At 38.9% G+C, this 16,020-nt stretch overlaps 1 protein-coding gene across 5 annotated transcripts in view; it reads left to right on the top strand.

Annotated features, from left to right (window-relative positions):
- Nucleotides 1–16,020, top strand: part of LOC124605212 (ATP-dependent RNA helicase dbp2-like) — a 67,161-nt gene that overhangs the window by 32,178 nt on the left and 18,963 nt on the right. For all 5 annotated transcript variants that reach the window (XR_006978623.1, XM_047136758.1, XM_047136757.1 and 2 more), the window contains exons 7-9: nucleotides 3,921–4,093; nucleotides 11,988–12,098; nucleotides 13,456–13,517. Coding sequence is in view for 4 of the 5 variants with exons in the window: in XM_047136758.1 (XP_046992714.1) it covers nucleotides 3,921–4,093; nucleotides 11,988–12,098; nucleotides 13,456–13,517 (346 nt within the window). In the remaining variant the exon portion in view is untranslated. The remainder of the gene's footprint in view (nucleotides 1–3,920; nucleotides 4,094–11,987; nucleotides 12,099–13,455; nucleotides 13,518–16,020) is intronic.

The raw sequence follows: 16,020 nt of genomic DNA, 5'->3' as shown, positions 1-16,020 counted from the left end.
ATGATAGTTGCTACTCACCGTAAACAGGGTGTATATGATCCGGGAAAAACCCGGGAATTTTTTCATCCGGGAAAAACCCGGGAATTTTTTCATCCAGGAAAATCTCGGGAATTTTTTAGAATTCCAGGAATTTCATTGTTTAGCTAAATTTTTGTGATTTTTGACTGGTAAGAACCAATACTCTAACGAAGGATATTACTGTATCCCACTATTGCAGAATAATACTACAGCAACAAAACATGAACGAGAAAAAAAAACTAAAATGCAACTTAAGTTGCAAAGGAAATGCGCCGTATAGAACAACAAAACACAGTGCTCATACAAGTGTCAGCCAGCAGCAAAGTGTGTCAAAGGCTTTAGGCTGGACTCTGAGCGCTATGGGACTTAACATCTGGGGTCATCGGTCCCCTAGAACTTAAGCCTAACTAAACTAAGGACATCACACACATCCATGTCCAAGGCAGGATTCGAACCTGCGACCGTAGCTGTCACACGGTTCCAGGCTGTAGAGCCTAGAACCGGTCGGCCACCTCGGCCGGCCAAAGGCTTTAGGAAGACTATGCAATGCTTCAAACAACAAATTGCCTCGGATGACCGTGACGTGACAACTGTTCAAATTAGATTCATTTGAGCAGTGGCGGGCGGGCTCTTGCGCATGCGCAGTTGAGTCGCGTATGAGTAGTACCTTCTTTTGTAGTACCTTCTTTTGCTTTTGGTTACAGAAGTATGGCTGGGCGCCACTACTTAATATTGCCTCTGGTTTGGAAATATAGTAAATCTGGCGCCGATCCCCAGAACAGTCTGAGTTGTAGTGGGAAGGTGGATTGTCTCCACGTGACCTGTGTTTACGTTCAGTGATTCTGTTGTTTCCTCTTAGTTTATTGCTCTCACGTTAAATTATAACAAACGGATTTTTGCGGCCGGGAGTTATCAAATGAATCAAAATACGTTCGCATAATTACGGAAGGCTAAAATAAGTTATTAGTTTTAGATTTTATTTCCACCTTCCTGACTGTCAAACATTAATCGCCTTGCAGAACAGTGAAGTTATTTTCGTCGGTTTGCTAAAGAGATTTGGCTTTCATTAATCTTTTCTGTTTTATTTGAAACGAAGTGTTTAATTTCACACTATTGACTAATTTCAACTGTTCGCTGCATTTCAAGTGCACGTATGGCATTATGCCATAATAAAGAAGAAAACATAATAGACTACTGGTACTCCAAGAAAATTTACATACGAATCTGGACATATGAATGTGCATTTTAAGCCGAATTATGCATTTTAGCATGGTTCACGAAATTCGGATACTCTGGAAGTATCCTCTGATGTCTTGTTTCTTTTATGACATAATGTAAGATCTTTTAATGTTTCACACGTACGCACATATGGGCTTCCTGCGTTATTGTAGCTGCGTAAGCGCGGTGACGCCTATTATGTGGAGCTCTCCCCCAACTGCTGAAACGAACCTATTTCTAACAGGTCGCAGGAAAATACTGCAAATGGTGGTTTGAAAAGCGTTACATTCAAACCCAATTTCCTATTACGCAAGATGAACTATTTGCGAGAATGTACGATGAATTACTTAAATCACAAAACGTTTGACTTTCATTTAAAAATAAGCTCTTTGAGGACGATCATTCAGAAGAATTTTGAGCCCAGAACATCAAACATTTAAGTCGTTATTAAAAATTTTACTGGCACATTTATGTGATGTATCTTAAAGTGTAACGCGCGCAAAAAAGATCATCATATGTAGAAGCTTAGCTTCTCTTCCAGCTTGTTAATCTTAGAGACCAATATTATATGTGAATTCTATGTATATTAATTTAAACCATTAACTTTTCTCATTTGTGTGTTCGCGCTACTTACAAGTGATCTTTCTATTGGCTTACTACATCAAGTGTCCGTGCTGTCATCTGCTGGTGAGATCACGTGACAATGTTCTATGACTGGCTTACAAAAGCGCCTCACAATCTCGATTTCAATGCTTCGGAAAGTGACATGCGGTGTTTGGTGGAATTCAGATTTATACCTTCGTAATATGGAAATATGCAGCGTACATGTTGCTGCACATCAAGGGTCTTTCAAAACGTCGGTATATAAAAACGTAAACATTCAAAGAATTGATGAGTTTTACAGTGCCGAGGAAGAGTATACTGTCACTTAACACCGAAAAAGTGTATTTTTAACCGGGAAATACAGGAATTTTTTTTCCTTGTCTACATATACACCCTGCATATAGCAGAGATGCTGAGCTGCTTACAGGCACAACATAGGGACTGGCAGAAAGTTAGCTATTGGCCAACAACGAAGGCCTTTGTCAAAAATAGACCACACACACACACACACACACACACACACACACACAAAACCGCAGTGTGTGGCCTTAATTCTAGACAGCCTCCTTTCAGGGATATATACTTGATCCAGTGACCCTCCAGGTTTTTCATCCCATTGAAAAAATAGTTTCTTTCTAACACTGCAAAATGCTTGTTTACTGCAACTATCACTTAATTTGATGACAATTTCTTCCCAGGAACCAAAGTTTAAAGTTAGGGGAGAGGAAGAGGTCACCCGGAAGTAAGCCTGGTGAAAAGGGGTCGCACACAGCTTCTTCGCAGCCAATTATCCGTGTAGGATATTATGCACTTGTGCAGTTGAGATGCTGACAATCCCAGCAATGTCATGAATTTTCATTCTGCAGTCTTTCATTAAGACGACATGGGTTTTTCGATAGTCAAATTTTTGGTGACTTCTATTGGACGGCTGGAGCATGCCCCCCCCCCCCCCCCACCCCCCCCCACCCCCTCCCGCTTGTCTGACCGTTTAAATTCATTAATAAAGAAATAAATGGTCTTCAGCTCAGTTGGGTGTCAACAATGAACTGGTGCTGTACATTGTTGAAATTCTTTATACGATCATTGGAATAATCGAGCTTATCAACCATGAAATCACAACAAAAATGTTCCATTCTTTAGTTGAAAGTTACCAGACTTATGAAACCACCCTTGTACTTCTCAAAACTTTTGCACAACAAATCATAGAAAGAACACCACATTTTGGAGATACCTTTATTTCTGCGCTTAAGCTAAAATGCATATTTTCATAAGATATAAATGCAAATTAAAAAAAAAAGCCAAATATGGCACTTCTGCTTTAAGAACATAAATTTATTTTTATGATTTTGTGAAATGTGTAGTGACTACCTGATATGTAATGTAGTCCTAGTGATGAAACAATGTGCCAAAATGTTGTCTTACGTTTTTGAAAAAGCTAAAGTGTTGTATGTGGTGGTTTTGTATTTATACTTTTTGTAGTGTAGAGATATGCACTTTAATTAGTGTATAGCACTAAACATCACTCAAAATGTGAAATTTTTTGTATGATGTGTTGTACAAAAGGATCAGGAAATTTGACTTCAGTGGATGGAGCTTTTACTGGCTGACAACTTATCAGTTACCAGTATTAGTAAGTGGCTGTCTTAATATTTATAAGACTTTTACCTGGGTTACGATGAAAATGCCAATTTTTCTGATTTTTGTAAAAACCACTGTTTTGTTGTTTATTGTTTATGCCTAAATTTCCTGTTACTAATAAGTAGAAGATTGCCAACACAAAAATGCTATAAGTGACCATTGAGGCTAGTAAAGTAAAACTTGCTCTTACACATCACAAAAAATTGGTTCAGAAATTTGGAACCTCAAACCGAAAAATTTGGAAATCTGAGCAATATTATTATGAAAATTGCCACACTCAATAATCCAATTGCGATAAATGCCCATGTGATGCTTGAATGAACATTCATTTGAAATTTGTCAATTTAGTTAAATGGAAAGCAGGTATGACAACGTTATTATAAAAAATTGATAAATGTATTTAAATTTCAATTTATTGCATTAATTAATGTTTATAATTGCAGCCTGATAGACAAACATTGATGTGGTCAGCAACATGGCCAAAAGATGTCAGAAATCTAGCAGAAGAATTTCTCAAAGACTACACGCAGATTAATGTTGGCTCACTCCAGTTATCAGCAAATCATAACATTCTTCAGATAATCGATGTCTGCCAAGAGTATGAAAAGGAGCAGAAGTACGTATATATAAATTTTTGTTTCTGGACTAAGTTAAATGTTCCGAATAAAGGATATCTAGTACCTAATCTTGAGAAATGGAGGTGTCATCTCTTAAACTTAAAAATGCAACAGAGTAGAGTTATAAATTTATGAAATTCTTAATCTCTTTTAGGAGCATCCTTTCATGTGCGTAGCAGTGTTTTCACGAAGCTTTTGATTTTTGCTGTATACTATTATCATTATTGTCCCCTGTAGTACTAAGGAGGGATGGAGATAGATAGATACACATACTGTAAACAATGGAAATTAGGAAACCATTAAAAAGGGAGGATGGGAGTGTCAGCTCTTGCAATGATGGCTGGTGTCAAAGCCTTTGTATTGGTGGCTGGTGTCAAAATGTAACCTTGTTGTTGTTGTGGACTTAAGTCCTGAGACTGGTTTGATGCAGCTGTCCATGCTACTCAATCCTGTGTAAGCTTCATCATCTCCCAGTACTTACTGCAACCTACATCCTTCTGAATCGCTTAGTGTATTCATCTCTTGGTCTCCCTCTACGATTTTTACCCTCCACACTGCCCTCCAATGCTAAATTTGTGATCCCTTGATGCCTCAGAACATGTTCTACCAACCGGTCCCTTCTTCTTGTCAAGTTGTGCCACAAACTCCTCTTCTCCCCAATTCTATTCAATACCTCCTCATTAGTTATGTGATATACCCACCTAATCTTCAGCATTCTTCTGTAGCACCACATTTCGAAAGCTTCTATTCTCTTCTTGTCCAAATTATTTATCGTCAACGTTTTACTTCCATACAGGGCTACACTCCATACAAATACTTTCAGAAACGACTTCCGGACACTTAAATCTATACTCGATGGTAACAAATTTCTCTTCTTCACAAATGCTTTCCTTCCCATTGCCAGTGTACATTTTATATCCTCTCTACTTCGACCATCATCAGTTATTTTGCTCCCCAAATAGCAAAACTCCTTTACTACTTTAAGTGTCTCATTTCCTAATCTAATTCCCTCAGCATCACCCGACTTAATTCGACTACATTCCATTATCCTCGTTTTGCTTCTGTTAATGTTCATCTTATACCCTCCTTTCAAGACACTGTCCATTCTGTTCAGCTGCTCTTCGAAGTCCTTTGCTGTCCGTAACAGAATTACAATGTCATCGGCGAACCTCAACGTAGGGTCAGTATTGCCTCACGTGTTCCAACATTTCTGCGGAATCCAAACTTATCTTTGTCGAGGTTGGCTTCTACCAGTTTTTCCATTCGTCTGTAAAGATTTCGCATTAGTATTTTGCAGGTGTGACTTATAAAACTGATAGTTCAGTAATTTTCACATCTGTCAACACCTGCTTTCTTTGAGATTGGAATTATTCTATTCTTCTTGAAGTCTGAGGGTATTTCGCCTGTCTCATACATCGTGCTCACCAGATGGTAGAGTTTTGTCAGGACTGGCTCTCCCAAGGCTGTCAGTAGTTCTAATGGAATGTTGTCTACTCCGGGGGCCTTGTTTCAACTCAGGTCTTTCAGTTCTCTGTCAAACTCTTCACGCAGTATCATATCTCCCATTTCATCTTCATCTACATCCTCTTCCATTTCCATAATATTGTTCTCAAGTACATCGCCCTTGTGTAGACCCTCTATATACTCCTTCCACCTTTGTGCTTTCCCTTCTTTGCTTAGAACTGGGTTTCCATCTGAGCTCTTGATATTCATACAAGTCGTTCTCTTATCTCCAAAGGTCTCTTTAATTTTCCTGCAGGCGGTATCTATCTTACCCCTAGTGAGATAAGCCTCTACATCCTTACATTTGTCCTCTAGCCATCCCTGCTTAGCCATTTTGCACTTCTTGTCGATCTCATTTTTGAGACGTTTGTATTCCTTTTACCTGCTTCATTTACTGCATTTTTATATTTTATCCTTTCATCAATTAAATTCAGTATTTATTCTGTTACCCAAGGATTTCTACTAGCCCTTGTCTTTTTACCTACTTGATTCTCTGCTGCCTTCACTACTTCATCCCTCAGAGCTACCCATTCTTTTTCTACTGTATTTCTTTCCCCCATTCCTGTCAATTGTTCCCTTATGCTCTCCCTGAAACTCTGTACAACCTCTGGTTCTTTCAGTTTATCCAGGTCCCATCTCCTTAAATTCCCACCTTTTTGCAGTTTCTTCAGTTTTAATCTACAGTTCATAACCAATAGATTGTGGTCAGAGTCCACATCTGCCCCTGGAAATGTCTAACAATTTAAAACCTGGTTCCTAAATCTGTCTTAAGATTATGTAATCTATCTGATACCTTCTAGTATCTCCAGGATTCTTCCATGTATACAACCTTCTTTTATGATTCTTGAACCAAGTGTTAGCTATGATTAAGTTGAGCTCTGTGCAAAATTCCACCAGATGGCTTCCACTTTGATTTCTCTCCTCCAATCCATATTCACCCACTGTTTCCTTCTCTCCCTTTTCCTACTCTCGAATTCCAGTCACCCATGACTATTAAATTTTCGTCTTCCTTCACTACCTGAATAATTTCTTTTATCTCATCATACATTTCATAAATTTCTTCATCATTTGCAGAGCTAGTTGGCATATAAACTTGTACTACTGTAGTAGGCATGGGCTTCGTGTCTCTCTTGGCCACAATAATGTGTTCACTATGCTGTTGGTAGTAGCTTACCTGCACTCCTATTTTTTTTGTTCATTATTAAACCTACTCCTGCATTACCCCCATTTGATTTTGTGTTTATAACCCTGTATTCACCCGACCAAAAGTCTTGTTCCTCCTGCCACCGAACTTCACTAATTCCCGCTATATCTAACTTCAACCTATCCATTTCCCTTTTTAAATTTTCTAACCTACCTGCCCGATTAAAGGATCTGACATTTCACACTCCGATCCGTAGAACGCCAGTTTTCTTTCTCCTGATAACAACATCCTCTTGAGTAGTCCCCACCCGGAGATCTGAATGGGGGACTATTTTACCTCCAGAATATTTTACCCAAGAGGACGCCGTCATCATTAACCATACAGTGCAGCTGCATGCCCTCGGGAAAAATTACGGCTGTAGTTTCCCCTTGCTTTCAGCCGTTAGCAGTACCAGCACAGCAAGGCCGTTTTGGTCAGTCAATCGTCCAGACTGTTGCCCTTGCAACTACTGAAAAGGCTGCTGCCCCTCTTGAGGAACCACACGTTCGTCTGGCCTCTCAACAGATACCCCTCCGCTGTGGTTGCACCTACGGTACGGCCATCTGTATCGCTGAGGCACACAAGCCTCCCCACCATGGTTCATGTGGGTAGGAAACCTTACGTTGCTGATTTTGTAATGAGCACTCTGTTACTCTTACTGCTAAGGAAATAAAGTTGAACAGCAACAAAATGTTTAAATGTTATTCTATTACCGAATGAGTTACAATGAACGAGGAGGATAGCATAGATCCGTTTTGGATGAGTCTGTTTCGTCTGTCAGGCATCAGGTTCCCAGCAACACCTGACATTTATTTTGATAGCAGTGTTAGAGGATGGAACATTCTGTATTGCTAAAATAGATTGCTGGAGAATGAAACATACTACCATTCCACATCCATCACTCAAAAAGGATCCTAGTTGTTAAATCATTCTTGTTAAATATGAATCACCCTCGTGGGTGACTTCAACGTGCTCCACTGTCCAGGTACAGTGAAGAGATGCTTCATTATTTTGACTCGATGAGGTTGATTTCCTGTAGGCAGCCCAAAATTAAATATTTAGGTATTGCATAAAAGAGAAAGGTATGCCAGTCACAGAAGTTTTTTGTGGTTTACCTCGAATTGATAGTCACAAATTTTATGCACTGTATGTCCCTTTCTTGCTATTCATGCAGTTGGCTTGTTTTATTATTTCTGTGGCCACTGTCTTTGTGCTACAGCAATGAGATAGGGGCTACAGTTCTTTGAGGACTCGTATTAGCATATGACCATTTTAAAGTTAAGCAACAGTGCCATTGACATTAACATTGGTGTTTTGAAATAAAGATTCTATAGTGGAACCTTGTGTAGGCAGCATCATTCACTTTAGAATATCACTCACAGTGTGAAACACTCCTCTTTAAGTGAAACAGGTTATCCTGTACAAATTAATGTAAAATATGGTGATGCAGAAAAAGTACTAAGTTTTATCTTACTCTGCAACTCTTAAGCTCTTTGGTGGTCATTTCTTGACTGTGATCTTCCGCAAACTCCTCAATATTGTTTGTATCCAGTTCTAATCTTGTGCTTTTGGCCAAAGACACAATCTCATTGACTACAGGCTCCACAGGTACTGACTAAAATAAACACCTCAGTCACATTCGACAAAGCACTGCGGCCAAAACCTCTTCCAGACAGAAGGGAGAGTTCTCTTTGTAACCCCTTCCCATGCCTTTTCTATCATTTTGTCGTAGGCAATGATGTTGAATTGATATTTCCAAAACTGTGAGAATGAGATTGGTAGCTTCAGTCAATTCAAAGCAATACTCAATGAGTGGTTTAGTGTCGAGTTTCTTAAAATTAGAAATAATCTGGTGGCGCATAGGCTGGATTAATGGAGTGGTGTTGGGAGGCAGAAATTGGATCTTGATGAATTGAAACTCTTTAAGGAGTTTGTCTTGTAGGCCTGGAGAATTGGACGGAGTGTCGTCCATAAAAAGCAAGACCTGGAGTGTCAGATTCATTCAAGCAAGTATTTTTTCACTGAAGGACCAAACACTTCATTGATCCACAGAAAAAAGATCATGTGTCACCCAAGCCTTGTTGTTAGAACCCCCCCCCCCCATATCACATTTTACCTGCTCTTCTGGACTTCACACTTCTTGAAGGCTCGTGGGGTTTCCGAATGCAAACAGCGGTTTAATTTTCAAATCACCTCTTACATTGGCACAGAATAGTAGTGTGAGGCGGTCTTTCATTGGTCTGTGATGGGGCAATGCGGTCTCCTCCGCTGTTATAACGGTGCATTTTGGCATCTTTTTTCGGGATAGACCCATCTTGTCACAATTAAAAACCTGTTCCGGCAGGTAATAGGCAGAATCTAAGAGCACTTTGAAGTTGCTGATAAAATTCTCTGCTGCCTTTGTGTTGGAGGTGGCTGGTTTGCTGCACCTCACAATGCTATGGATGCTGATATTTCTCTTAAACTTCTTGAACAATCAGCGACTTCTTCGGCCGCTAATGACACTTTTGTTGTCTTGAGGTTAGCAAAAATTGTCACATTCTCATAAACGTTGTTCTTGTTAATAGTGTCTCCTTGCAGTTGCTTTTCATTTATTGATATAGTGAACAATCTTTCGATGTCATCCAGAATTCGAAACTGTTGTTTACTCTTGTCACTTCCTTGGAAGGAAGCATCTTTCTACTTAATCTTGTCCTTGTTCTTGAGGATAGTGCAAATATTTGATGTAGACCAATTGTATGTTCGTGCTAAATCAGCAACACTCAGATAATGTTCGTGTTTATCAATGATTCTACATTTCATTTCGAAGGTAATTTTCTTTCTCTTATGGTTGTCTCTTGTGGCTGTATTTTCGGGGACATCTCTACGAAGGTTATTAAAATTTGCACACAAAAAAACACTGTGTGATCACAAGTTTAGATAAGTGTGTGCTCAAAACTGCACTAAGATGGTAGAAGAAAGAGCACTCAACCAAAACTGAAAGACAAAGTTCATATGCTGCTGGCAACAGTGGAAGGTGTTGATGTTGTTGAATGTTTTCCCGCTGCATGCAAAGGGCTGGTGTTGTGACACTAATTAATCATTCGTTGTGTGAAACATCAGTCGTTAAACAAGTTATTTTTTTATCATTGTGGGAGGTGCACGTTAAGCAAGGTACCACTGTATTTGCATTTTCTAGGCACACAGTTAACTGAAAATCTAGACCTACATTAATTTGAAGAAACTTACCTTTGTGTAATGGGAACCAGCATTGCAGTCACTTACTTTGCTTCTCTCTGTGTCTGGAGGGTTCTTGCATTGGTGTTGTAATTTTGATATTCCTCCCTGACTCCTTTCTCCGTAAATATTTCCGCCATATGATCATACTGCCTAATCAGACTGTGGTATTTTACAAAGGTGCCTAAATAATTAAGGCAATTAGCTCTGGTGGGGTACCCTGTACAAATTAAATTACATATCTGTATAATGTAAATGGATAGATAGAAAAATCTACTCACCAAGTGGCAAGGGAAAACACACACACACACACACACACACACACACACACACACACACACACACACACGTGCGCGGGTTTAAATTTTACAAACTTTCGGGAGCCTGTGGCTCCTCCTTATGGCAGAACAGTTGAAGGGATGAAGGAAAAGTATTGGAGAGGTTTAGGAAAAGGGGTACAGTTCAGAAAAGTCACCCAGAACCCCGGGTCAGGGGAGACATACTGGACGGGATGAAAAGTAAAGGCTGAGTGTTGGGGACTGCACCGTTGTTAAATTACATGTCTAGATAGAAATGGTAATTGAATACGTAGTGAAAGAAGTAAAGATAACTTGTCAGAGATTAGTGCTGCAGGGTCATTGGTAGGTGCACAGATAAAATTGAGAACATTGTTAGCTATCTTACTGATGTAATAGTTGTATTAGCGATGCAGTATAGGTACCAATATCCCAGTTTTACGCATGTGTAACACAAATGTTAAAGACTTAAGTCGTCTGTGAAATTATTTGTGTGGACTGTAGCCTTGGGCAGAACTAAACAGGCACTAGAAGTGGCTCAGAGAAGAAGAGAATAAAAGCTTTCTGAAAAGTTGTGTCTGAGAACAGTAGTGACAATTAGATGAGTAGGCAACTAATGAAGAGGCATTGAATCTAGTAGAGGGGAATACATCTTTATGGCAGAACTTGACTAAACTTACATGGACACATCCTGAAGCACTGAGTAGTAGTAAATGTGGTGATAGAGGGATGTCAGTAGTGAGCAGGTTCAAATGGATGTAGGCTGCTGTAGAGATTTGCATGGGGCAGACAAACCTGGAGAGCCACATTATGACCTTTAGCTGTATGCTGTGTAAGACCTTTACTGAGTTATTTACACTGATTCGCTGGTTTTGAAGTATGACTCCCAAACTTAAGACTGTAAATCTTTCAAAACCCTTAACAACTCATTGGTGTGAGTGCTCTTTGACATTGAGGACAAATTTAGTTTTCTCAATGATCCCAAATTCTTGAGTCAACTGGTTCAACACCTGTGTTGTTAATGACTCAGCTATAAATTTACAAGGTGGATTGTTGTTATAACATTATAATTCTAGTTATCATCATCTTCTTCTTCTTTTTCTTCTTACGTAAACATGCTATTTATCCACGTTAAAGTTCATTGAATAGAAATGGTATTTCTTGATAGCTACAGAGAATCCCTTACATTGCGGTGGTTGTAAAATGATATGACTGTCTATGTACTTTCCATATAAAAGGCAGTGTAATTCATTTGTATACTGCTAAAGGGGTCTTCTTCAGTGATTTGGAAAATATTTCATGGATGCCCATTGTAGCATTACTCATTTTGCAGAAGTCTGTCAATCACCAGTATAGAGCATTGGCAGTGTCAGCTTAATGCAGCTCTGCAATTATGATTATTGAAAGGTAGCTTTCATTATAATCTCATCATTGTTAGCATGTAAATATTTTTTCTCAGTTTTTAGGCTCTACGGCATTTTTGCGAGTGTTAATGAATTTCACAAGTTCTGTGATTTTTCTCTGGTGAGGTGAAATTATAATAATTACCAAACATCTGTTACAATGTTTTTTGCTAGTCCTTTAATGTTATATTAAGTTATTGAAAAGGTTAGACTATCTTACAGGATAAATAAATGGTCACATAAGGAGTTGGACAATCATTTTATTGATAGTAATCCAGTTAATATTTTGCAGGTTAAGCACGCTATTAAAAGAAATAATGGCTGAGAAAGAGAATAAAAGCATAGTGTTCATAGAAACAAAGAGGCGCGTTGATGAAATTACGAGAAAAATGCGACGTGATGGGTAAGTAGTGACAGAAGTGACTTGCACAGAATTTTGAAATGCTCGCTTTGGTTAATTTTGAACAGATTCCAGATACTTCATTACTAGTTCATTAAGTGTAAGTGCAATCTCTCAAATCATTTTTGGAATGAGAAAGGGAGGAGTTACCAATTTTAGATAATGGAATTTAAATTGTATTAATTTTGTAAGCCTTAAATTTTTTGATACAGACTGGAACTTCGGGGAGGTGTCGAGAGTTTTTCCTTCTACAAAGAAATTCCTTCACATTTTCTTCAGATTTTCTCAGCTATACCCTAATTTCTGTCATTGTTTTATCCAGACATGGTTTGTCATGCTTTATGAAGACTATCAATTTCTGCTGTACCATAGTTGTAAAGAAGCCATGGATACAAGTGCCTTATTCAATCTGAAAAGTAAATTCAGTTTTTTATTAGTGCTGGAAGTAGTGTGTGGGTAACATTTGCTTCTCAGGCTTGTTCTGTAGCTTAGCTTTGAGTTGGAATAGAGGAAAGGTAACACTGCTTCTCCTTACCTTCATTAGCCCTCTAAAAAAAGGCACTGCCATTGAAATCGTCTTCTTCCCCTTGAAACCTGGCTGTTTTCAGCAATGATATAATTCAGAAAAATTGATGAAAAACTCATAAACAGTTTGTATTTCTATTTTCATGAAGGTTTGGCAGACCTCACAAAAATAAAATAATAAAGGCAAATCAGATTTGAAGCACATTGTTAGAGAACTTACTTCTGGGAACCACTAACCTACAGAAATTAACACTTTTGGGGGGTTTTCTTTTGTTCTCTGATAGTATTATTTTGTGTGTGATGGTGCTTAGACACACTCTCTCTAGCAAACACAAGAATTGATGCAGTAGCTCAAATTTGAAATTTTTGAAGGTCCACTAACATTTTCTGGGCTTGAAAAATATTTAGATCATCGTCCACACAAAAAGTACCCTTCGATTGTTGTGAAAATCTTCCATTGACCTGTCACCGGGTGGCTGTAATTTTGGGCTGCATTATAAAATATATATATATCCTTCATACTATAGTGATGTTTGTTGATTGAAACCACATGATGTTGCAGTGTGCAGTGGACACCCACTTTCACATGTATTACATTGTTTTTATAGTCTGTTGTTCGGTGCGATTTTTCTTTCACTTAATTTTTCACATGGTGTTTGTTACAGTATTAACTTTTGTTGCTTCACAGCAAGAATGTATGATATATAGATTGGATCAGCATATTTTGTTGCCTCAAAGATTTAAAAAAGTTCATCTTTTGAAATTTATGGTAATGGATGTTGCATTAATGTTAATTTTGTGGTTGAGATTTACTATTACAGTGGACTTATTACAGGTGGCCAGCATCTTGCATCCATGGAGACAAATCTCAACCAGAGAGAGACTGGGTTCTTCAAGGTTGGTTTTAGAAAACTTGTTAAATTGTTATTTTGTAATACACGAGCATTATATGTTTTTAGCGTGCACTTGACCTCCGCAAAGGGTCTCCATCTCTCCTTAACACAACTTGAATTTAACAGCAAATAAAGACAGCGATAACAGCAACTAAAGAAAGCAGTGAGAATTTCCTGCCATTGGTGGTGTTTTTGGTATTAAGACCAATGTCTCACTTAAATCCTTGTAATACCAAGGTTGTAATGCGTTGGTGTGCAAAATTTTGCACTGTCAACTGCTAATTGATCAGTTTCCAGTAGCATTGGCAATGTTTTGTGCGCTGATTGGGGCAGTATTTTGCTGAAATTGGTTACAGATTTAAAATTGCTTCTAATTAGTTGCTTGGTTTTAAATATCATGATCGTACGTGGATAAATGTCTGGAACATTTTACCATTAGATTATTAATAAATTCATTGTGTATTGTGACAGGTGGACCTAAGACCTGACTATACATTGATAGTGTTGCCTCCTTCCTTGACATAACTGTCCTTAACATGCATTGAATTGTACAGGAGGTATAGATATATATGGGCACTAAACCTTCAGTGTTCAGATTAGAGTTTGATTCCATCCTCGAAGTGCCCGACGGGACCCTTAGAGATATTGTTGCTAACTTACAAGCATACCAGTTGGCATTTCCAAGGCAATTATGATTTCAGACTTCAGTAGTTGCTCATGGTTTGAAAATTAACATGAGCTTAAATCCATAAATAGAGAATAATTCCATTACACTTTGCATCTAGCTAAAGATAATCTCCATTGGTCCTAATGAGCTTATCTTTTTTTCACCATGGAAATATTTTTTTATTGTTTTCCGGGGCTGAGATGCTGAATGCCTCCTGTGAGTTTTCTGTCATGTCTACTACAAAGCCGAACAACAAATACTTATTTGGTCACTTTTCATCCTAATTAATGGAAAAAAGGTTGAACATAATTCACTTTGTGATTAACATTTTTTGGGAAAAAACTGCCACATTGATTCAGAGCCTTATCATGATCGGGCAATCAGTTCTTCAATATTAATCATGTAAGCTGTGTGTTTTTATGTACAGTTTGAGCTCTCACTCTTTTTCTAGTAAAAGTATCACATAACCAAAATTAGTGTTTCGCCACCCACTCCCCTCAACCTACAGAATAACCTTGAGCATTCATCTCTCAACCTAGCACTCTGAGTCTGCGAAAGGCAAGTCCATGCACCCATCCACTACCCCCTACTGCAGTCCAGATACTAGCATTCTCTACCCAGGGCAAAGTGCGAAAGTGGTAGTGTTACATAACAGCTATCCTACAATTACTGTACACCATTCCATATGGACATGACAAGTAATCCACTGTCTACTCACTTGGATTGCTACTGCAAAAGTGAGGCAAACTCCAAACCTGACCATCCGCTTTCCAGACATTCTGCACACTACTACGCTAACGACTTCAACAGCTGAATCAGTATGTGGGCCATTTGGATACTCATTTCCACATCAAGTTTTTCTCAACTACACCGGTGGGAATTCTCTCCCCAGCAGACCCTGTGCAGTTGCAATCCCCTTGCCCCAAACCTCCGCTAAGCAGTTTCCCATTACCTCACCTTATTTTTCCCTACTCTCCTCTGTCTACACCTCTCTCTCTCTCTCTCTCTCTGTCTCTCTCTCTCTCTCTCTCTCTCTCTCTCTCTCTCTCTGTCTCTCTCTCTCTCTCGTCTCTGTCTCTTAAATGCTCTACCCACAGAATTAATTTTGTTTTGTTGTGCAGCCACTGAATCATCTGTTGTGAAAGACCTGCCTCATTGCCATGTGTGTCCTTCCCTAACTGAGTGAGGTGACGCAGTGGTTAGCACACTGGACTCACTTTCAGGAGGAAGATTGTTCAAACCCATGTCCAGCCATCCAGATTTAGGTTTTCCATTATTTCCCTAAATTGCTTCAGACAAATGTCAGGGTGGTTCCCCTTTGGAAGGGCCTGGCAGACTTCCCAGTTCTTCCCTAGTGTGATGGGACCAATGACCTTGCTGTTTTGTCCCCTCCCCCAAATCAACTAACGAACTTTCTCAACCCCCACCCCACCTCCATCAGCCTTGGGCAACTGCTTTCAGTAATTGGTGTTTGTCTGGGTCTGTCTGTTAATGTGTGTATTTTCAGTAGCAAAAGAACAAGAGCTCAAAAGCTAATGTGAATACTGTTCTATGTTGTGTGTTTCTATGCCCCACCCATGAGTCCACTATAGGTAGATTGGTTGACTTTCCCTTCTGTTAAGTATTGTTTCATCCAGACATTTCCATTTTTAAAAGTAGTTACGATGCTACTGACTTGTTTTACTTCGTTTGGTTTGGTTAGGTTATTGAAGCAGGTTTCCAGTGATTTTGTTTGTTGGTTACTGGTCAGTGGGAAGTTTCTGCCACTGATTTCTGAAACACAAAACAAAACTGGATGCTGACTTGTTCTGTCATGCGTGCAGACTACAGTTATGAACTC

Source organism: Schistocerca americana, chromosome 3 (genome assembly GCF_021461395.2).
Source record: "Schistocerca americana isolate TAMUIC-IGC-003095 chromosome 3, iqSchAmer2.1, whole genome shotgun sequence".
In the NCBI taxonomy this organism is placed as follows: domain Eukaryota; kingdom Metazoa; phylum Arthropoda; class Insecta; order Orthoptera; family Acrididae; genus Schistocerca; species Schistocerca americana.
The sequence above is the reverse complement of the archived record's forward strand: the minus strand, read 5'-3'. Positions and strand labels throughout refer to the sequence as shown.